Here is a 23,126-nt window from a genome sequence, read left to right as displayed (position 1 = left end):
AAACTAAGTCCAGCAGACGAAGTTTGGCCTTTCCCCCATAATATAAAACACAGAACAACAACCAAGCTGAAGAAAACTATAAACATGTATTGACAGACATAAACAGACCAGCACGCTCAGAAACGTATGTTCCCCCAAAAGAACCCGCTTAGAGGCTTCTCCACCAGGAAAACCCAGGCAACAATGTATGCGACCTGGTCTGGGTGCTCAGGGGATCCAAAGATGACATTTCAGACCGCAAATAAATCAGTCATGCTCACTGAGCCCTCGAATGGCCAGCCAGTTTGGAAGAATGGCCGTGCAAGCTGGCAGGACATGCAGAGTTTTCCAGGATAGACAATGTCCCCCGAGATTCTGGCAACAGGCTGTTGAGGGAGAGAATAGTATTTGACACCAATGAACAGAGTGACAAGACAATAAAGCAGACAGACGGGAGAGAGAAAACCAACATAGTCCTGAGACTTTGACAGTGTATGGCTGAACAGTTCCAGCTGTTCCCCAGAGGGAACCAGGGAGAAGTGGAACATCTCCGGACCTCCTCTGAGCTCAGGAGATTGGCTGCATCCAGCTTCTCCTCTTTTAGGTCTCAGATTGGTACCAGAGAAAGGATCCAGATCTGATTCAGGCTTACAGGCTTACCAGTGGGGAGCCCTAAAACAGGTCACAGGTGTGAGAGCTCGAATTCCCGGCTAGTGCACCAAATGCTGGGTTCAGAGTGGAAGCCGAGAAAACTTATTTCGGATACAGAAGCTTAAAATGAAAGCTTTGTTTTCAGAGCTCAGGGAGGTGGTCAGTTAGGGATTCCCCCCTCAGGGGGAAGCTGTATTGCATATTTAATGGGTGAAAACCACAATTAGCTCACACGGGAGTGAGGAGATGGAGGCACGGTGGAACAGGGTAATCATCTCTGATTCAACTTTTGTTTTGTTTTGTTTTTTTTTCTGTCTAGACAAGCAGATTTAATTTGATTGGTCCAAGTAATGTTTATGGTTAGGGCCAGCTGGGCTTATGGTTGGGGAATTTCTAGGAGTAGCAAGCCACAGAGAATGCTGAACATAAACATAGTTTCTGGTCGGAGATTCTTTTTCTTTTCCTATATCAGGCTGAAGATGATGTGACTGTTAGGTCTGAAACGGAAATGCCTATAGTTCTGCTACCACAAGGAGCAGGCTCATCAACACCATACACAATAATAATAAATGACAAATGAAAAAATGCATCTGTGCCAGGCACGGGTGCGGGCCTGTAATCCCAGCACTCGGGGAAGCGGAGGCAGGTGGCTCTCCATGAGTTCAAGGCCAGCCTGATCTACAGAGCAAGTCCCAGACAACCAAGAGAAACCCTGTCTTGAAAAAACAAAAACAAAAGAAGAAGAAGAAGAAGAAGAAGAAGAAGAAGAAGAAGAAGAAGAAGAAGAAGAAGAAGGAAATGTCTTTGCTTCGGTTGCAAAATTATCTACATGGCTGCACATTTTCAAATTCTGAAGGAAAATAGGGTACCTGTTCAGGCCTGGTGCAGTACTCTGGTGCCATACACACAGAGCAGAAAGGATCTCACGGTGCTGAGTCCGTGTCTGAGTTAGCTTTTGTCAGCCTGACACACCTGAGCAGAGGGGCCTCAGCTGAGGAACTGCCTCCCGGCTTGCCTGTGGGAGTCTCTCTGCATTGCTGAAGGATGGCCCAGTCCACTGACTACATAAGAAAGGCAACTGAGCAAGCCAGAGGGAGTAAGCGGTGAACAGTCTTCCTCTTGGGTCTCAGTTTCATTTCTGCTCCAGTACTCTGCCTTGGCTTGCTTCGATCATGGGCTGTTACCCCTAAGCCAAACAAATAGTTTTCTCCTGAAGTTGGTAAGCATTTATCCCAGCAAAGGAAAGAGGTAACACAAAAAAGGAACATGAACTCATCGGCTGTGAGCTGTGGTTTTCTCAGAGCAGTTGGATTCCTCCACAACCCTCATTACCAAATCAGCAACGTTTGAAAAACCTGGGTAATTTGGACCCAGAGAAGAGCATGTCTGGTTGCATGCGGGTTGATGCCCCAGGTTCCGCCTCTGAGAAAAAGGTATCAGTCGGGTCTGATGCTCTTTGGGTGGATGACACCCAAACGAACATCGGTACAAAGTCCCAATTTATTTCTAATATCAGAGATCAGACCTCTACTCTTGCCTGATGCATCTAAAACAAAAAGGGGGAACTGTAGAGAGCTGCAGAATGCTATGCCTTAAAGATGGAGCTGGTTTCCGCCTTCCACCTTCCCGATGGTGAGTGCTCTCTGTCACGAACAATTCCACATTTGGCTAAGGCTGAGGATCTGGCTTGCTTCCATGTATGTGGACCTATCTGCATTGCCCACGTGGCACGCCTGGGTTGGCTACCCAGAGGCTATTTAAGCTGTGGGCTGGCTTTCCCCAGGGTCCGAGGATTGTTCAAGGTTTCTGAATAAACTGTATTGAAAAAAAAAATACTAAAAAAAAAAAAAAAAAAAAAAAAGAAAAACCTGGGTAAGCGAAACTGAAAACACAAATCACCAATTACACCATTTAAAGATAGCAAAAAAGACGACAACCTAAACTGCGAAAAACCAAATGGTTGGTAGTCTACCAGATTTCTAAAAATCACCTCCCTAAGAGTTGCTTTAGTTTTTTTTTTTTTTTTTTTTTAATTAAATTTTCTTTTAATTGTCTGCATTGTGTGGGTATATACAGGCGGGTGCAGCTGACGGAGGCCAGAAGAGGGCGTCAGATCCCTGGAATGGGGAGTAGCCGGCCCTAGGACAGATCAGCTCGGCTTTGCAATGACCTCCGCGCCCCTTCAAGGGGACCCCTGATTTGAAAAACTGCACAGTCCCCTGCTTCCTGTTTCCTTAGTTTTCCCGAGCCACATCTGTTTATCCATTTCTATAACTCAGGATCCCGGTGCTGTTGGCTGAAGAATGTAGAAACATGACTGATGGAAGAGGGCTGAAAACCGGTCAGATCCTTGCCTTGTCTTTAAAGTGTGCCAGGAACTGGCACGTGCCATCCTGGGGCAGGCATGGGTGGAAGAGCCTGGCATCTAGTGGCCACATTTGGTATTACAGCTTCTCCTCCGCCTTGCTTCAGTTCTGTGTAGCAGATAGTTCGGACACAGCCATGTGTACAGGTTACACGAAAACCATTTACACTTGCATGTTACACCTGTGTTATTTGGTACCTTTAACCGAGTCATTATTTTGGACGAGGGAGCAGATGTGCTCAGAGCCTCTTTAAAGAAAAATTTTGCCTTATGTATATTATGTATGTATTTGCCACGTGTTGTGCCTATGGAAGCTGGGAGATGGTGCTGGGCACCCTGGAGCTGGTTGGTGGTGTGAGCTTCCTGGTGTGGGCACTGCACTCAGGTTGTCTGGAAAAGTAGCAAGCACCTTCATTCGCCCAGCCACCTCTTCAGCACAGTTCGTGTTTTATAAGCAAGCATTTTCTTTTCTTCTCTCTCTCCCTCACCTTTCTGTCTCTCCCTCTCTCTTTTTGGACAGAGGTCTTGGTGTGTAATATAGCCTGGTATGGAACCCACAGAAATCCCCTGGCCTTAGCCTCTCAAGTGCTGGGACTATAGGTGTGTACCACCAAGCTCAGCTATAACTTCTAGCAGGCACCAGTTAGGGAGGATCAGTTGAGGATTGCCTCCTGACTGACTTTCAGCCTTGGGACAGAAGGTAGAGTCAGGGTAGGACATTCCACATACATGCCAAGGCCACTCATTCATTTATGAAAGCTAACAGCTGGGGAGGCTGGGAAACTGCTGTAATGGAATGAGTAAAGATGGATGTTCTAATTCTGTCCTTCACTTTGTGACAGCCCATTGTGCTGTGGAGGGACTGACACAGTGAGAGCATTATCTATCTATCTATCTATCTATCTATCTATCTATCTATCTATCTATCTATCTATCTATCTATTATTTATTCATTCATTCACTTTTCATCCTTATCATAGGCCCTCCCTCCTTTCTTCTTGGTTCCACCCTTTTTCCCTCTTCCCCCTGTCTCTCTTCCCCTTCTCCTCAGAAAGGGGGAGACCCCCCCCCCCCCGACAACCCACACCAACACATCAAGTTGCAACATCTTCTTCCCCAGTGGCTTGACAAAGTAGCTCGGCCAGAGGGAAGTGATCAAAAAGCAGGCAACACAGTCCATGTCAGCCACAGCCCCCACTCCCCTTTCTGGGGACCCGGATGACGGCCAAGCTACCCATCGGTTACATATGTGTAGGGGATGTAGGTTGAGTCCATGCATGGTCCTTGGTTGGTGCATCAGTCTCCCCAAGGCCCCTGGGCCCAGGTTAGTTGGCTCTGTTAGTCTTCTTGTGGAGCTCCTGTCCCCTCCTGTCCTTCTAGCCTTCCTCTCTCTCTTCCACAAGACTCCCTCCTCTCTGCCCAATGTTCGGCTGTGAGTCTCAGCATCTGTTTTGATCTGCTGCTGGCTGGAGCCTCTCAGGAGCAGCTATGTTAGGCTCCCATCTGCACGCATAGCAAAATATTGTTAATAGTGTTAGGGGTTGACTCCCTCCTTGGGGGTCTCAGGTTGGGCCAGGCATTGGTTGGACAGTCCCTCATTCTCTGTCCATCTTTAACCCTGCATATCTTGTAGCCAGGGTAAATTCTGAGTTGAAGTTTTGGTGGGCGGGTTGGTGTTCCTCTCCCTCCACTAGGAGTCCTGCGAGTTTTATTTCTATGAAGAGAATGTGGTTCCAAAGTCCCCCTTTGTTTTAAAGCCCTGTTGTGCATTGTGGAGGACACAGACCTGTGCTATCTTCCCCTGCTGCCTCTAGCCTGAGGACAGCCATGGCTTAAATACCTACCACACGCACTATCTTTTAATTGCCTGCATCTCTTCAAGCTAGTATTTGTGGCTATCCGTGGAACACACTGCTCTTGGTTCATTCTTACATCCATCACCTAAAGGGGAGTCACTGGTATAAATTGTAAGGAAAATATACCTACTGCCAGAAAATTTTCCTTGCACTTTTTAGCAGTCACGGCAGAAACTCAGCCTGGGATCACCAGACAAGTCTGTCTTTCTCTGTCTCTTACAGTCTGCTCTGTAGTTTTACAGTGGGAGCGCCACTCAAAGCCACTCACTTGGCTTTGAGTTTGGGTACCAAAGACTGTGCTGAGGGCCTCAAGCATGTTGAACCCGTGCTGTCCCCCCACGCTTCATCCCTAATCTGACTTAACTTCATCCCGTTATTTATGTCACAGTGACCGGTCACCACCCAGGAATGTCATAGCATATCTGCTCAAAAATCCTGACTTTGAGGACTCTGGAGGCCAAGGAATGGGCAGCTCACAAGGGGTAGATACATACAGGCTGCTAGCACATCACAACGGGACATAACCTACACAGCCTGGGGATGGTGTCTAATCATTCCCACAGCATAGGGACAAATTAGCCAAGGAAGAAGGGGGAGCCTGTGGGCACAGTTAGAATGGATCCTGCGCTTAATATTTTCAGCTGATAAGATGTTTTCTAGCCTCAGTTACATTGGAATCAAAGGACACATGATCCTAACAACTTATTTCTAGTTTTAAACTTCTTAGCGGTATTCAGTTTGAGAGGTGTCCCAGTATACCCACGGTAGACATTCCTAGGACCCTGACATAAGCGCTGGATGTTTCAGTCATTTATTTGGGTCTTCTGGTGCCCAGCTCTGTAACCCAGGGTAGCAGACACTCGGGCCCTGCGGGATGGGAGAGGAGGATTGATGGTAGGATGGATGACTCAGGCATGCTTCTGCTTGAGAGACAAGATGCCGGGAAGAGATTTCACGGAAACTCCACCTGCCTTCCCCCAGCCCCCTTGTGAAACTCACCAGCCAAAGCAGGGTGAACACTCCTGCCTTCTTTGGCATCCTGGGGCACTGCACCAGCGGAATAACATGGCAGCCAAAGACAGGAATTCGCATCAGCTCCCTTCTCACAGGAACACGTATACTCTCTTTACACACGGAAACAGCATCTGCATTTGTCTCCGCCTTTTGACCACACAGGTACTGGGCTCTCTGAATGTCATGGGGTTGCCTGGCTACCAGCTCCTATGAGCCACAGCTTTTGTCTTCTAACTTGTAATTCAGAATGGGGCCTGTGGCATTCGAAATCCCTTTCTAGTTCCCCATGCCTGAGGGGCTGGACCATGAGGCCTTTGAAAAGTCAGTATTACGTCTGACTCACTCAGGAAAGACTGCAGGAACAACCTTGAAAATTTCTTTATTTATAGACATTTCGGAACCATTTAAATCAACAGACAATGGATTTTTTTTTTGACATAATATACTGCATTTATCTTGAGGTACACATTGGGCCCATTAAATAATTCTCTGGAAAGCAACACAGCTAACTGCCGACATGGAGCTAGCAACCCACTGTTTTTCCCAGCCTGGAAACTGTACAGAGACTTCCAAATTCTTAGAAAATACAACTTCCATTGACGTGAAGGAAACTCCCCAGGTTCTTGAGTTTGTTTGTTTCTTTTAAAGTCTTAGCTGAGAGAATATTACAAATGGATCATAATATGAAAACCGGAGGACAGGTTTGTAGCGAGGGAATTATCCGAGCCCAGTCCTACAGAAGACTGTAAACCAAGGGAGCTCACCATCTGCTAAGCTTTACTACGAAATGCATAGCTTCAGAGGTGGACGAAGGGGCACAACTACAGACGTTTGCGCCTAGCTTGAAACACACTCCCGTTTACCTGTTTCTGCCTATCACAACGAGGCAAAGCATAAATCGAGACTTCTCGAAAACTCAGAAATGTGACTTGACACGATACGGCCCCAAGAGTCCTACGTTACAAACCCGCAGTATAATCAAAGCCCTTTTCCACCATGTGCTCTCTGGGTCTTCAATTCTTCTTGCCTCAGCAGCTTTCAGATTTGTAGAAAAGCAACAGAAATCCACATGATGGCCATGCTTCTCAAGCCTCACGTGTCCACCAATAGATGTTAACTTTTTTGGTAGACTGCAGCCTAAGTTTGCTGGACTCTTTGGAGAACTATTTGTTTCCTAGTTTGTTATTGGGGATATGTACTTCCAAGAAGTTAGGCAGGAGGCTTAGTGAGTTATTACACAAAGCCCTAGGAAAACGGAAGCATCCATCCACCCCCACCCCCTGAACCTCACAAGGAAGTGGATGGATGCAGGTGGTTTGGCAATATGAGTGTTTATGTGTGTATCTGATCAGCTGCAATGGATTGTCACATTTCCCATAAAGGTTGTGGCATTTCTGCAGGACAAGAATAAACACTGCAATTTAGCCGAATGGGCAGTTTGATACAACTTCATAAATTTGAATGGTGTTGTGTGTGGGCTGAGAGTATATGCGGACATTTCACAGTTCATAAACTTGAGCAGTTCAACTGAAAGACAGAACTTGCAGGCGTTTGGAAGATTCTGTGAAGGAACTGGTGGCGCACGCTTGAGTTTTCTCTCTGAATTGACTTCGTATTTTACATTGTAGCTGCTTGGCTTGGCTTATTGCTGACACATTCTTTTCTGACAGTGGAGGGGCAGGAAGATGGCTTTAGCCATCAGCTTAAGGACTCCCCCAAGGATCCTGTTTAGACAGCACTTCTCCACAGGTACCATGGTCACACAGGTTCCCTACATGGATTGTAGGGAACCTGCCACAAAAGGAGGTATTATCTTGATACGGCTGGTTGGAGGAGATTCTACTGTGGGATTCGGAAGGCAAGGGCTGTATCCACCTTCTGCTCTTTATAGCCTGCTTCGCTTCTCTCTGGCTTATGAATTCCTTGTCTAGTCAGGATCCTCCACACACTGTCAGCTCAGAAAGGGCAATTATACTTATTTGTGGCTTTTAGAAATGCCAGTGCTGATTATCATTAAAAAATTCCAACTCAGTAAAACAAAATAGGAGACAGTGGGAGACAGATGCATTTTTTTCCTTTAATGTATTCCAAGTGTTAGTGTCTTGGGGTGTTTCTTGTATGTCTTAGAGGAGCCTGTCATTGCTTCCATCTGTGGGCTCCTTCATGACAGGACACATATCACCCTCCATACATCCAGCTTCCAGGAAAATGTCACAGTCTCTCATGCACACTTACAGATTTACAGTGTCAGCAACTGTGATTTTGAGACAACTGAGTTGAGCTCTAGGAGGGCAGGGGTCAGGTCTTTTCTCAGCCTTGGGTCTGGTACACAGAAGGTACTCGTTGAATGGACAGTGAATGCCTGACCCCAAGAACAACCCTTGCTCTAAGGGAGGCTCCAGGATCCCAGTCAGCGCAGACCTGGCATGAGGGTGCCAGGACCAAAGCAAATGAACGGAAAGAAGGTTGACAAGCTCACTTTGTGCAAGGTTCTTGCAAAAAGACAAAAAGGAGCCAGCTGTTCACATCGGGCAGCCTTCACAGTAAATGCAAACAAGCCCCGGGGTTTGCCTCTGAGTTTGAGAATCACGGCCAAGTGCTGAGTGCAGAGTGCTGAAGAAAGAAAGCACTCGTGGGCGGGGACCCGCAGTGTCTCCACTGTGATCTGTCTTCATGAAGAAAAGTCCATTTTCTCTGGATAGGTTAACTTTCTAAGGAGTTGGTTCCCCTCATAGAGGGCCACTTCCTGAAACAGGCTTTTCATGAGTCTTGGGTGCGAGAGGGCAGTACAGAAACTTCAGGCTCATTAGTGACTCCTGTAGCACTCTAGTCACCTATTTTTCTCACTTGCAGTGTGGTATTTACATTTGGGGTATATGTTAGGAAGGGAGAAAAGTGGTTCCTTCTTATTAATGAGATCAGAGATGAGAAATTGGACTGGGTACCAATTCATCTCAACTCTAGATCACAAGATGGAATTAAGTAGCTCTCTAGTGGCAAGAAATAATGACATACTTCATATAGTTGCGAACCTTGAACTGCTGGGTTTTGCTTTAAACAGTTATTTCTTTTTGGGTGAAGAGGAAGACATGATAAAATAGGGTCATCCCTTCAGGATATACTGACTCCCGGTGGCCAAACATTCTCACCTCAGGGCTTGGGTGTGCATCCTGCTAACCGGATGTCTGCCAACTTAGAATCTGGGGACAGACTCCGTGACTGTATGGAGGATACGGTGCTCAGAAAAACTGGAACTCTTTGAGGTTATATGCCTTCAAACAGTCAAGAGCAAGGGGGGTATTTAATCCAAAATTCTTAGACACGTTTTGGAAATCTTGGAATCAGAGTACGGTAATTATAATACTAGTTATTTTTTAGAAGAGTAGAAAAAGCTGGTCTATGGAACTAGCAGGGACTCTTGATGTTTCAGGAATCAGTGCAGAGATATGGTGTCTACGCTCTGGAGGGAGGTGGTGTGTCTGGGTCACAAGGTTTCCTAACATAAGGGGCGTGTTGAGAAGACCTCATGTGTGGGGAAATGCTTTCTTTCAGATCTCTCATCAGGGCACGTGGGAGGAAAGGATGATGGTTCCAAAGTAGCTGTCATTTCCCCAAATGCCAGCACGGATTTGTGAGAATCAGCCCTCCCACAGGCTTAAAAACCACATTAAATTCAACAGAACCTTTCCTGATTGCTTCCGAGTTTTCATGGATGGAAAGCTCAGGTTCTGAGACTCTTTGGAATCATTCCGCCAGCTGTTCTTGACAGGATCCACTCAGTTAAAGGCCTGGAAATCTCAATGGATATTAGAAAGTAAAAAGATGTTATCTAAAATATCAGATTAAAAAATTACATTTAAACATATCTGTGTGTATTGCATACACACACATACCTTTTTTTCCCATTATTTTTTTCTCTGCTCAATAAAACTAGCAGCGGTAACAGATCAAATGTAATGGTCATGATCTCTGTCATTTCCAAGGACATCAGCCATATCCTCCATCACAACATGGTATTTGGAAAATGCCTTTTGATAAAAAGATCTCCACCAAGCACGGATCATTAAAGTGTCATTCCACACCACTAACATTGTCAGGCACAAGAGTAAAACAACTGTCAGGAAGCAAAGCAAGCTGCAGAAGACAATTAGCTGTCGACCGTTGACTCCCGGAGGAAGCGGACTGCTCACGAGTGTTTGCGTCTTTCAGCTTTGGCTGTTTTGTAATAAATACCATGCCTTTGCAAAGACCTACTGGGTTAGAAACAAGTTCTCTGGGTATGACTTTAGTTCTTCTAGCAGCTGTTGAATGTTGAGTGACGTACAAGGCACACCTATGAGTGTTCTGTATAGCATCTTTATTGATGTACAAAATAGCCTGTTCACCATTCAGAAATGGAATCTGCATAGTAAGACTTTCTCTTATCTCTATTTACAAAGAAGGGTTTTTGTTTTTTTTTGTTTTGTTTTGTTTTAGTGCAAAAAACATGAATTTGTGTCCTAGCCCACCCTTTCTAAGCACACGTTTCGCAGCTCCATCTCATGCCGGCTGGGGCCATTTGGCTATATTTTGGGCCTCCAGCCATTGATAAACTGCAGTATTTTCTTCACCTGCAGTTTGCTTAGTTTGAAATCCTCCGAGAGGATTTCTTCTGTTAACTGAACAAGCAGATTCCCGTCGATCTTCTCCGTGACAAAGAAGGCTATGACGTCTTCAGACAAACCAATGAACCGTAAGGACTTGGACACTTCCTCTATGGAGAGTCCTGATAGGTCGGCAGGTGGCTGCCACGGGGAACCGTCCCCACAGGACCTGGGGGCCAGCTGGAGGTGGAGCGGAGAGGAGAAGGGGTAAGAGACAGAGAAGATGTCCTGCATGCCCTTTTTGACAAAATACTGGTCCTCGGAGAGGTCCAACGACCCTGCTGTGGGGTCCTCCTCAGCACCGTCAATTTTCAGAGGCAAAGGAGATGTTTCCGGGGTGGCTTTCTGTTCCACTGGCTTTGGGGCCCTTGGGGGTAAGGCAGGGCAGGAGACGCTCTGCTTGGTCATGCCAGCTGCAAGGGAGTTGTCCTCGGAGTTCTCCAGAGAGTAGCTGGCCGACTTGGGGCAACTGGAGACAGCGCTGCTGAACTCTGTGGAGGCCGTGCTGGGCGGGCCTTCCAGGCGCTCGCAGCCATCGAAGTCAAAGGGGGCTGGGCAGTTTCTCTTTGGTGTGCCGGGTGTCTTCTGTCTGGGGTAGCTGTAGCTCCTGCTTGGATCGAGCAGGAAGTCACTCCTTGTCTGGTTCTCCGAGGCTCCCGAGTAATGGTTGGGCCACGAGAGCCGGGAGGACAGAGCTTCGGCAGCAGGGCTTCCAAATGGGGACTTGGGGTCCACAGAGTCCCTCTTCGCTCGGTTGCAGGGGTAGCAGGAAACGGGAGCACTGTCAGGAGGACTTGTGTCACTCTGAGTGACGCTGCTTAAAAAGCAAACAAACAGAAAGGGGAATTAGGAAAAAAGAAATAATCGAACCCTAGCCCGTGGGAGGTAGATGTAGGTGGATCTCTGTGCGTTCCAGGCCAGCCTGGATTACAGAGTGGGACCCTGTCTAAAAAGAGTCAAACCCCAAGCTTGTCCTTAGTCACAGATGTTATTTCTAAGGTGAACAGGGCAGTTAGGAATCTATCTATCTATCTCTCTCTCTCTCTCTCTCTCTCTCTCTCTCTCTCTATATATATATATATATATATTATCTTTGAATTCAATAAACTACCTGCTTTTTAAAAAGTTAGTAAAGTTCTTTGTACCTGTGGATATGTACATAATGATTTAAAACGTAGTAGAGATAAAAAATCGTGTATGTGCGCACATAAACATGTATATTCTAGCTAGTAAGGAAGTACTGTTCCTAAGTGCCTGAACCTTCACGCTGAGAAAAGTTTCCACACCACGCTCTGGGCCAACACTGCAGAGTAATGTCTGCACTGGCCAGGGTGACAGGCAGGGTGGTGACAGGTAACTCATACATGCATGCAAGGATAATGACGTGGCCTCATCAACAATGTCCACAATACCTGAGGAAATGCTTCCAGTAAAATGCCTACCTTGGCCCTGGTTTTTGAACAGTAGAGTTGTATACATGGCATAAGAATTTTAATGTCCAGAGGACAAAAAACAAACCAAATCAAACATAAAATGCCTGCAAAGTCTTCCAACTTCAAGAGCACAGGTTAGGGGGCCATATTTTCACATTGTGCGACTCACAGTGGAACCAAAATATGCTGAAAGGTGGGTGGTCAGGGTGGTGGGGAGCAAAGCTCACGTCTCAGGAAACAGCAGAAGAAATGGGCACTTCCTTTTGCAGAAGATTGACAGTGTTTTCTGAGAGGCAGGGCTGGTCTGTTTTGTTTCTCTATACAAACGATGGTTGAAAGTTACCTGGAGACAGAGTTCCTTAAAAACGATTCACTTTTGCCAGCAATGAAGCAGGCTGTGTCTCAGAAGAGCTCATGGCTCTGGAGAGTCCATGGCAGGAGGGTCTTTGTAGACACAGCCAAGGGAGTCTTGTTTTGTTCAAGTTCAGGGCAGAGGGCCAGGGGGAGCCTTTGGGTTTGAGGTCCTGGTAAAAAGTGCTGTCTGCTTGTGTGAGAGTCAAGGTGGAAAGAACCAGAACTGGCTTCTGAGAAGCAATAGCAGTCTACACACTGCATCTAAGAGGGGAGCCTTCCTTGGCTTCTCAGAGACCCCTGTGGCATCTTTCCTTATCGAGACACCAGCTCTTCTACCCAAGGTCAAAACGAGCAGTGGTCCAATTATATCTTTCTATAAAATTATTATTTTTTAATAATTATTATTATTTATTACAATTTATTCACTTTGTATCCCGGCTGTGGCCTCCTCCCTATATATTCCTTTCTCCTTCTTCTCCTCCCATGCCCCTCTCCTAGTCCACTAATAGGGGAGGTCCTCCTCCCCTTCCCTCTGACCCTAGCCTATCAGTTCTATCAGTACTGGCTGCATTGTCTTTCTCCGTGGCCTGGCAAGGCTGCACCACCATCAGGGGGAGGTGATCAAAGAGGTAGCCACTGAGTTTATGTCTGGGAAGGTCCCTGTTCCCCTCACTTGGGACCCCACTTGGAGACTAAGTCTATGGGCTAATCTGAGCAGGGGTTTTAGGTCCTCTTCTTAAAATTATTTTGCAAAGGCAAACATTTCCTCTCCCACTCTGCTGCTAGATGATGACCACAGGGCCCATGAACTTGACGGTGAGGATGCGGGCTGCTGTGGGTTCTGACAGGAGGAACTTACATGTTATGCAGCCCGGAAGAATAGTAGGACAGGGTGGGGCTGGGGGAGCGAGTCTGTGGCCGAACTGGCTTGATCGTGCGAGGAGGGACTGAGGGACTTGTGGATAAAGGCTTTGCGCTTCGGGGTGGAACAGGCGGGGCGTTGAGGAGCCGGCATTCTTCCCTGACCTGGTGTGGGAAAAGAACACTCCAGGTTAGCAACAGATGAAACTCGGGCAGGGATTGGGGGTGAAGGTGAAGGGGTGAGGGTGGGATTGGGAGCAGAGTTCCATCTTGCAGGGTCAGTATCTGCAGTATTAGATAAACGGTGTATTAAACGGTGTATTAAAGGTCGTGAGTAAGCAGGACACACGTGCGTGCATACACATACACACGTGCGTGCGCACCTGCCACAAACTGCCGGGAACAGACTGATGTAGAAGGAAAGTGTGTGGTGGATGTCAGCTTCTGTGGAAATACAGCAAGAAGTGGGAAGTAAAAGCTTGAGAGATGCAAGGATGCATGGAGCAGACGTGGATGTGGGAGGCGGTGAGGGCGTCAGTCATGACAATGAGGGAGCCCTGTTCACTTTCCAAACAGCATCCAGTCTGACCCGACCTTTGGGAATGTGGACTTGAACTGCTTTTGTGTGTGCGCATACACTTGGATGTGCGTGATGTGCGAGCTGCTCCATAGTATCTATTTGGAGGTCAGAGGACAGTTTATGGGAGTCAGTTCTCTGCTTCAACCGTGTGGGTCCTGGAGATTAAACCTAGGTCATCAGGCTTGGTGACCTTTACCCACTGAGCCTCCAGGGCCAAAATGTGGGCCTTCTGCAGGGTTAGGGCTCCACCGGCAGTATGCCTGGTGCCTCTCAAATATCAGCGTGTGTGAATTAACGCTGACCTTGGTTAGCTGCACATGTGACTTTAGGAGACCAGGCTGGGACCTGGGAGTTGACATTTCCTGTCTGTTTTTATGGTGCTGAACTCAGGACTCAACATGCTAGGTAGATATTTTAGCAGGTAAATGACGAGCCCTTCCTGAAGTTGTTCTCTGAGGCCACACACAAGGTGGCTCATGTCTGTAATCCCAGGTCTCAGAAGGCTAGAGCAGGAGGAATACCATGAGTTTGAGGCTAGCCGTGGCTACACAGGAGCCTCAAGAAAGCTCCCAGCTTGTTTTTCTTTGCCTTTTCTTCTTAACTGGGTAGTTGAGATTACAGTCAGGAGTTACTATGTCTGCACTTCTAACAAGCTCCAGCGTGAATGCTATGCTACGGGTCCAGGATCCACACAGCTGTAGAGGGAGCAATGAGGAATCACTGCAATTCCAGAACTTTTACTGATGAAAAGCTACCCCAGCCAGATGACCTCCATTCGTCGTCACACTGGGAATGATCTGTGACGCAGGATGACCCAGGGCTTTAGCAAGGGGCTGTTCTTACCTAAGCTGGCTCTCCAGTCCCAGAAGCTTTCCCGAAAGAATACCATTCTGAGTCATGAAGTGATAATTGGCATGATCTTCTCCAAGTTAGACAGCAGGGGGCACTTGATGCCTGGTTGTGCTAGTCCACCCTGAACCATGGCCTATTCAGGGGTCTGTTAAAAACGCTGAGTTCTGAGCTATCTCCACCTGCTTTTAGGTTGTGTTCCCTGCATTTCTCTCACTCTTTCCCTCAACAACTTGTCTTGGGGACAATGGAATAGCAAGTGTCCAGCAGCTTTGGTGATGAGGATGCTGAAGATGAAATGAACAGGCTCATATGATAAATATATTTCATTCTTGAGTGCATGCTGGGCCTCCAACTGGAGTCCCAGGCCTGCTTCACTTGCCAAAGAAAATCAGCTGGAAAAGCAAGCCATATGCTCAAGATTAGTGCCTTGGACCTTGATTGAAGTGAGAAGGAAAAAATATTTTTTTTAAATTAATTTTTTGAGAGAGAATTATTATGTAGCCCAGGCTGGCCTCGGGTATGTACTTTGAAGGATGCCCTTGAACCCATCTGTATGCCTGCACCTCCCAAAATGCTGGGACTACAAGTATACCCTACCATTGAGAGTGATTTAAAGAGCATCAATCACTGTATTTCGGCAAAAGCCCAGGGGTCTCTGCTTCTGTCCACAGAGTCCTCAGCCCTGGCACTGGGTTGGGAAGAAGAGAGCTCTTCATTCAAGCGGATCTACAAGTTACAGCTAAATACTTGGTCAGGAAATTTCCTCCTCAACGGCTAGAGCAAGTTTTCTGTTTTGGAGTCTTTAAAATCAGGTGTGCTGCAGAAGCATATCCCTTACCAAAGAAGCTCTCTTTGCAGCAGATACAGACGACTACAGGACCACAACTGGTCACAATGCAGAGAATGACTGATCACGTAGAGGATGCATCCTGAAGGGTCATCAGTGGCACGACCCCTGCACCTAAGGCTCACGAACTGTTTTGGAAGAGGAGGTGGAAAGACTATGAGAGCCAGAGAACCTGGACATCTGCTGGGAGATCTTCTCCTAGAAATGACAAGGAAGCTACACCTATGATAGCTCAACAATATGGCCGCCTAAACAAGACATGAACAAGGACACCACCAAATAGACAAGCTAAAGTAGAAGGAGTAAATATTATGGGGTTCTGCGTTCATATAAAAAACTACAGGCAACTAAGGGTGGGAGTAATCTTTCTCCAGGGAAGAGTTCCCCAAAGGATTATCCAATATCAGGTGGTCAGCTCAGAAACCATGTACATGCAAGCAACATGAAAAGTAATCAGCGGGGGGTATTTATATATGTGTGTTTATATATATATTTGTAACAATAACAATTATAGACAAAGAGGCCATGAATTTGACAGGGAATGGGATCGTTGAAGGGAAAAAGAAAAAGAAATGGAGGGAAACAATTATGTTTTTACTTATTATTAGACTTATTCATTTTATTTTACATGAATATTTTGCCTGCATGTATATATGTGTACATATGTGTGCTTGGCACCCATGAAAGTAAGAATAGGACATTGAATCCCTTGGAACTGGAGTTATAGTTGGCTATGAACCACTATGTGGGTGCTGGGAATAGAACCTGGGTCTTCTGGAAGAGCAGAGAGTGCTTTTAACCTCTGATCTTTGTCCCTTAATTATATTTTAATAAAAATTAATGAAAAAATTAAAAGGTGGTATACATTTTGATTCCAGCATTTGGAGACAAATCATGCGGATCTCTGTGAGTCTGGTTACAGAGCAAGTTCCAGGCCAACTAGGGCCACACAGTGAGACCCTGTTTCAAAAACCAACTCTCCCTTTCCCCCCAATAAACAGGGGATGGTGGTGGACAACTACAGAAAGAAATCCCATAAGCAGTGAAGTCTGGAGAGCTGTGTGTGTGTATGTGGGGGGACTGTTGAGCTGATACCACGGGGGCCACCTTTTCTTAAGAGGGACCGGTCAATGTGTCAAGTGTTCAAAATAAACGATTTCTTCTCAATATCAGAATTAAGTGAAATGTGAAGAAAAAAAAAAAAAGATTAGTGATGAATTCAATTTAGTCTACATTTTAGAGTCAGTCATTGGGTATGATACTTCATCAGGAATGGCTTACCTCACCTAGCAGGGGCAGTGTGCTGAGATGCCCACTATCAAGTGCATTTCAATGAAAAATAATTGGCTGACCTTAACACTGGAACTCAAAGAAGCAGCCACGTGCAGCTGAATGTGACCCGACGGTGTCCCCGCTTCCTGTTCTTATGGCCAAAGGCACCGGGAGCTGTTGGGACAGCGCCTTCATAGCTGGGCAGTCCTGAGGGCTCCTCATGGACAAGGTGGAGGTGGACAGTGAAAAGAAGCATGTGTAGATGTTGGAGCCTGCTGTGAGGGGAGCTGTGGCTAACAGGGTTTACAGTTGAACTTTAAAATGAAATCTGAGACCCAGGCAGCATTGGGACCTTCCACAGGACTCCTGAAAGGAGTCTGGGTATGACTCACGACACCTTTTCCTCGGCAGGGATTGCAAGCATCGTTCTGCAGAGGCAGAGAATGAGGGGCTTGTCCCAGCCAAGCAGGAAGGGCAGTCCTGGGTGGGTGAGGCGGCCGGGAAGCCACAGCTCTGAGGATGGGCACTTTCAGCGTGGGCTGCAGCTGTGGCTTCTCTGATGGCCTTATTTCACGGCGTTTTACGGAAAGGCTTACACGCTTTGGTGGGATGTATACATTCTGGCACTTGGAAGTTATTAATAGTGAGGGTTGGTTGTGCCTCTTATTTCTTTTATTGCCTCTTATGGTCTTTCATGCCAGCTATCATCCTACTCTTCTTTGCTTTTTGCTTTGATTCAACACAAGACATTTATATGCAAGAAGAAGGTAGCTGTGCTGTAAATGAGTTTTATCCGGCAATAAAAGGCAACTGGCAGGGCCGGGCGGGTCAAGCAGCCTATTTCCTGCTTTCTCTCATATTCAATTTCACTTTTGAGAGCTACATGTGTCTAGCGCATTCCTTCTGGAAGTCTCGGCATGCGGCTTTCACTGTGTTCTTGCCTAGTGGATGAAGGCCAGCCTTGTCTGGTCTTCCGCTGAGTCCTTTACGAACTAGCTTTGACCCATATTTTTGGCTGTTCCCTAGACTCCTCTTCCTCTTTCTGTGCCATCCCCCGCCCCCCACTATTCTTTCACAACAAGGATCTGATTGGTAGATCCACTTCGATTAAAGGACTTGTGCTGCCCTGCCTCTCCTCTGTAAGCATGTAAGACACGATACTGCGCCTTGTAGGGGAGGGTGGTCTGGCTTGTTTTCAGTATTTAAAGCTGAGCTTCAATTGGCAACAAGGTGCCTGTGTTTCCAGGAACAAACTCTAATCTTGGGCTACCTGAGAGACAACATTCTGTTTTAAGGTGAATGTGGCCATCCATCCATCAGATTATGGGTGACCTTTGCTCATCTGCAGGAGACATCTGGATGTTCTGATGTTCCCAGCACCAGCCTCCTACTGTTTAAGCAAAAGCCAGAGGACACAATACGGATCCAGGTGACAGTGTGAAAGCTGGCTCCTGTCCATGCCCAGAGCCTTAATTTCCAGGAGTCTTTCCTCCTCTGAAATCTCAGCGTCTTATCAAATATATGTCACGAATACTGTTGTGTCACTATTTCTTGGTATTTACATAGATGATGGCAAGGGTTAAATGGCAGAGATGATGAGCTGTTCTTTCAGAGCCTATGTGGCATAGGGAGATACACTCAATTTCCTGCCATCTAATTCACAGGAAACATCTATTAGTGAGAATTTGAAGAAAACTGTAACAGGTGTCTATCCTAAGCGCTAATAGCGACCGTCTAGTATCTCAGAGTTTAATGACTCTTTCCCTATATATTGTTAAGCTCATTTTTTTTCTACCTAGAAGTTAAAATACTTGTAGTACCTATTACTGAGGTTGGGTTGAGTATACAAAAATATGTAACTTGCGGAGTTAGCTGTGAGGAAGGGAAACAAATACAATTAAGATACAGATTGGTAAGTGTGTTAATAGAAATACGTGCAGATGTTTGTGGAAACACCATGGATTTATTCAAGATAGCAGGAGGATAAATTCATAGGACACTTTAGTGAGAAGGTCTTCGAGAAGCAGGATTAGGAGAGTGATAAAGGCTTGGACAGCATGATGGAGTTACCTGGTACATCTAACCCACGTCTAACATCTGACAGGCACAGCGATGCTCTGCTCTGGGAGGGCGGATGATGAGACAGACACTGGCACTGTTCATTAGAGACAGAACCGCAGGCACAGAGGGCTAGGAGAAACCACGACCTTCAAGGCTGAAAATACCGCTTGGACTAGACCCTGTAGTTGATGGAAGTTCTGGTGGCACTGCGATAACACTGAGAAGTGAAGAGGGCTGAGGTCCCATGGGAAAGACAGAAGAGAAAAACAGGTGACTGCATTGTGCCATCAGAAGAGAAGACTCATAGCAGAGGGAATGAGGGGAGCCAAGAGAGGGGAGACTGCAGACAGAGGTTCGGTGTGAAGATGCAGAAGTACCATGGGGGAAGATTAGGGTATCAGGAAGCCATGAGGATGTGGAAGAAAGGACGCCACGTGGGCAGTCAGCGGGTCACTGGCAAGCTTAGCAAATGAGGCTTGAACGACGTGAAAGGCACAGAAGGCAGATTCCAATGAGTGGAAGCCAGAAGGAGAGGAGAGAGTGGCGTCAGTGAGATACACCACTCGCTTCCGGTAATGGCCCCAAAGGAAGGAGTAGGGACCACTTGTTAGAAAGGGGATCTGAACGGGAGGAAGAACAATTTTTCTTTTTGAATGGAAAGAAACATGAGAATTGTGCCTGGCCATGTCACACACATCCGTGGGACCGTATGTGCTGAACTCTCACTTATGAGGATGGAAGGGAGAATGAACACATACCCTCAGTGCTGTCGGCCTTTGCCATGCCACTGCTGGCCACACCACAGCAGGAAAATACCCCTCAATCAGCTGGCGTGAGGATCCAATGCATCTAACAGCATGGAGGGCTCCGTGTTTTAAGTAAGCGGAGTCATGAGGCAGTCACACACAACTTCAGTCAAGTGCATTATGGGAAGGGGCTGCTTCCTTGACTTCTGAAGACGGCCTGGAAAGTTAGGCTTGGTCTCCTGCCTCCCACGAATGGGTGTTTAACCCTCCCTACCCTTCAAAACTGCCACTGCTATAGCTCTGTTTAGTCCTGAGAGTATCTGCCCAAGAACAGGATAAAGGACCAAACATTTGGGGAAAATGGGGGACTATTTTTTTTTCTTGAAATGCCCACATGTTAAAAATAACTTGTGAGAACCTTAATTGTACAAAGTGGGTTACTACATGGTTGAAAAATAGGCTGGGAAATATGGATGTTTGTGCAATAAAAAATTCAAGTCTTACATATAGGCAATTGTGGTATTTTACACAAATTATGAAAGTTTTCTTTTTCCTACTCCAATATTTCTGGGACTAAAAGAATATAAAAACAAAACAAACCAAAAGCAAAACAAAACACCTGGTGGTGGTGGTGCTAATCCCAGCACTTGGGAGGCAGAGGCAGGTGGATCTCTGTGAGTTCAAGGCCAGTCTGGTCTACAGAGTGAGTTCCAGGACAGCCAAGGCTAGAGAGAAACCCTGTCTAAAAAAACCAAACCAAACCAAACCAAACCAAACCAAACCAAACCAAACCAAACCAATCCAATCCAATCCAAACCAAAAAATAAAAGTCACCTCAAGTATCTATGGGTACGTGTGTGAGACTTTGGTTAGACGACATTTCTTAGGAAGCCTTTGTTTCTCAACCCTCTGTAAATTCCCTGCTCTTCTCTAGGATAGAAATAATACTCCAACTGACCAAGGGGATAGCTAAAGAAAACAAATCACGTCAGCATGTCGAATTGTTTGCTTAACATCCTTTAGCTCTCCTTCTGGGAAAAATTCAACTTCATAGCAGTGGCTGCTCAGCCCGTAAGAAGAGAGTGGCTGGGTGTGGTTGCCCATGCCTTTAATCCCAGCACTCCGAAGGCAGAGGCAAGTGGATCTCTGAGTTTGAGGCCAGCCTGGTCTACAGAATGAGTGGTCTACAGAGTGAGTTCCAGAACAGCCAGGGCTGCACAGAGAAACCTGTCTCAAAAGACTAAAAAAGAGAAGAGAGTGGGTTTGGAGATACCTGCTGATGGTCACACCTCCTTAGACTTAGTCTAAATCTGTGGGACTGTAATGGCCCAGGGTTACAAAGGAAGGGTCTAGGGAGCTTCATCCCCAGAAAGCTCAAATATGAGGACTGCAGGAGTTGGCTACCTACCCCCTCCCAACCTGGAGCCATAACGTCAGCTTCCCCACCATCAACCCTAGTAAGAACTTACTACCTCGACAGTTATCAGGCTTCACTTGTTTGATGTTACAAGGTCCCTTCCCAGCCCCTGAGTATTCAGATGAAGCATCTTCCAACACTCTTGCCCTGGCCAATAACACATGGCCACACAATCCTTAACCCAGAGACCCTGACTACCTCCCTAGGTGCATAAAACCCCTCCCCCAACAAACTGAGCCAGTTTTGCAAAGCTGTCCCCTGAGACCCTTGACTGCACTCACCCATGTTTGGCTAAGCTTTCCTCCCTCGGTGCACAAGTGGCCTGGCTACCCCATGGGGAAGCAGACACGGGGCAGTGTAAATCTACTCCCAACACCTAGGTGCAGTAGTGGTGGTGGTGTCGGGCCCACAACCCGCTAGTAGATTACACTGCCTGGAACTGTGAAGGATCACTAAAGAGAATTGACTCCTCTCCTTTTGAGTCTTTTGTTCCATATTGACAACAATTCAGAAAGTAAATATGCTAGCAGTGAGCTTGATCTAGAATTGGACTCACCTTCATCATGAGTGTTCTTCTCTGAGAAGGCCAAATTCAGGACAATGTTGGCAACCCAAAGAAAGGAGTTTTGCTGCCTTGAACTTTGTAACCTTGCCTTCCCTGCACACTCTCTGCCCTGTATTTAACATTTCTTCCCACACTCCCTCTCCTAGATAACAAAATCATTACAGCCTTAAGAAATCTTATTTATAAAGAGGCTTTTATACAGAGTTCATAACCCTGTCACACAGCCATAAGCGGGTATTTTCAGCCAGACAGAAGTGCAACTTTTATCGTATTGAAACACAATGAATGAATCTCCACTGGACTGACTGCTGAAGGCCAACTTACAGTCTAAATCTCATTCTTAAATGTGGTGTTTCCCTTCATTTCATTGAATACTCATAATGAGGGTCTAAGACAGACCCTACTGGGAGAAGGTCTCCAAGATTCCAGCCTTAGGCAAGGGTGACTATGAGGGGAAGCTGCAGTCACTCAGCTGGAGGTAAGAAGAGCGCGTAGCTTGTAAAGAAGCCCTGTTTAAGACCGAGGGTGCCACTGGGGTTTAGGATAAAGACTTTCCTGAGAAAGGAGTATAACATTGGACATATATCATTGCACAGCACATAACCTTGTCAGGGTGACTTTACACAGTGGCACTTGAGTGTGTGTCTGAAACAAGACTTACCCGCCAGAGTATGATAATTATCTTTATTAGCTGTCACTGAGAGTTCCAATGGACATTAGGAGAAAAAAAGTCTTTATAAAGTCTTGGCTTATAAAATTTCGTTTAAAAACAACCTACCTGAAATGGAAGGCAATTAGCTTCAGAACTACCAAAACAACGTACTAATTTAGTCATCTCTTCAATTAATGAATGAAAGCCCAGGTATGGGCTTGCTTGCAAAGTATTCCTCAAAAGTTGTAATTAAAATGAATTAAATGCCAAATGTTCTAGGAGACCTCTTAATTAGTGGAATCTTGAATGGAGGCTATTGTAGAGCAGTTAGCTCCATGCAAATTATTAGTTCCATGCATTGTTTTTTTCCTGGCCTCATGCATACTAAGCAAGCATTTCAGCATAGAGCTATAAGATCACCAGGCTGCAGCTTTCATTTTAAGGATTTCCAGTATTTAAACTTGAATATTCATATATCCGGTGTCTTTAAGAAACCTGCCTTTTAATGCCTTATCTAATATTCACATATTTTTTTAATTAAAAAAAAGTAGTGTGTCTGTGTGATGTTATGCCTGTGAGTGGGAGTGCATATCCACCATGGAGTGCACATGGAAGTCTTGGGGACACTTTATGACTGAGTCGGTTCCCTCTTTCTCCCATGAGTTCTGGGAACAGAACACAAGTTGTCAGCCTTACATGGAAAGCACCGTTAGTCATCTCACTGGCCCTGTATTTGATAAAGGGAAAGAGGGCAAAGATAAAATAAAAGAACTGAGGTTGAATTATTTTTCAACAAACCAAGTTTTCTTTTTTTCTTTTTCTCTTCTTTTTTTTTTTAAGACAGGGTTTCTCTGTGTAGCCTTGGCTGTCCTGGACTTGCTTTGTAGACCAGGCTGGCCTCACACTCACAGAGACTGTCCTGCCTCTTCCTCTGTGAGCACTGGGATTACAGGCCTGCACCACCACACCTGGTTTCAA

General features: G+C 46.1%; 1 protein-coding gene across 3 annotated transcripts in view; it reads right to left on the bottom strand.

Moving 5' to 3' along the window:
• Nucleotides 1-6,228: 6,228 nt before the first annotated feature.
• Garem1 (GRB2 associated regulator of MAPK1 subtype 1) overlaps nucleotides 6,229-23,126 on the bottom strand; it is a 174,015-nt gene continuing 157,117 nt past the window's right edge. For 2 of the 3 annotated variants that reach the window (XM_060377628.1, XM_060377630.1), the window contains 2 exons: nucleotides 13,155-13,321; nucleotides 6,229-11,325 (listed from right to left, as the gene is read on the bottom strand). In XM_060377628.1, the coding sequence (XP_060233611.1) occupies nucleotides 10,428-11,325; nucleotides 13,155-13,321 (1,065 nt within the window). In that variant the 3' untranslated portion in view covers nucleotides 6,229-10,427. The remainder of the gene's footprint in view (nucleotides 11,326-13,154; nucleotides 13,322-23,126) is intronic. The other variant, XM_060377629.1, reaches the window with a different exon arrangement.

The sequence above is a fragment of the Meriones unguiculatus genome, chromosome 2 (genome assembly GCF_030254825.1).
Source record: "Meriones unguiculatus strain TT.TT164.6M chromosome 2, Bangor_MerUng_6.1, whole genome shotgun sequence".
NCBI classification, from domain to species: domain Eukaryota; kingdom Metazoa; phylum Chordata; class Mammalia; order Rodentia; family Muridae; genus Meriones; species Meriones unguiculatus.
This window is presented reverse-complemented; position numbering and strand designations above follow the sequence as displayed.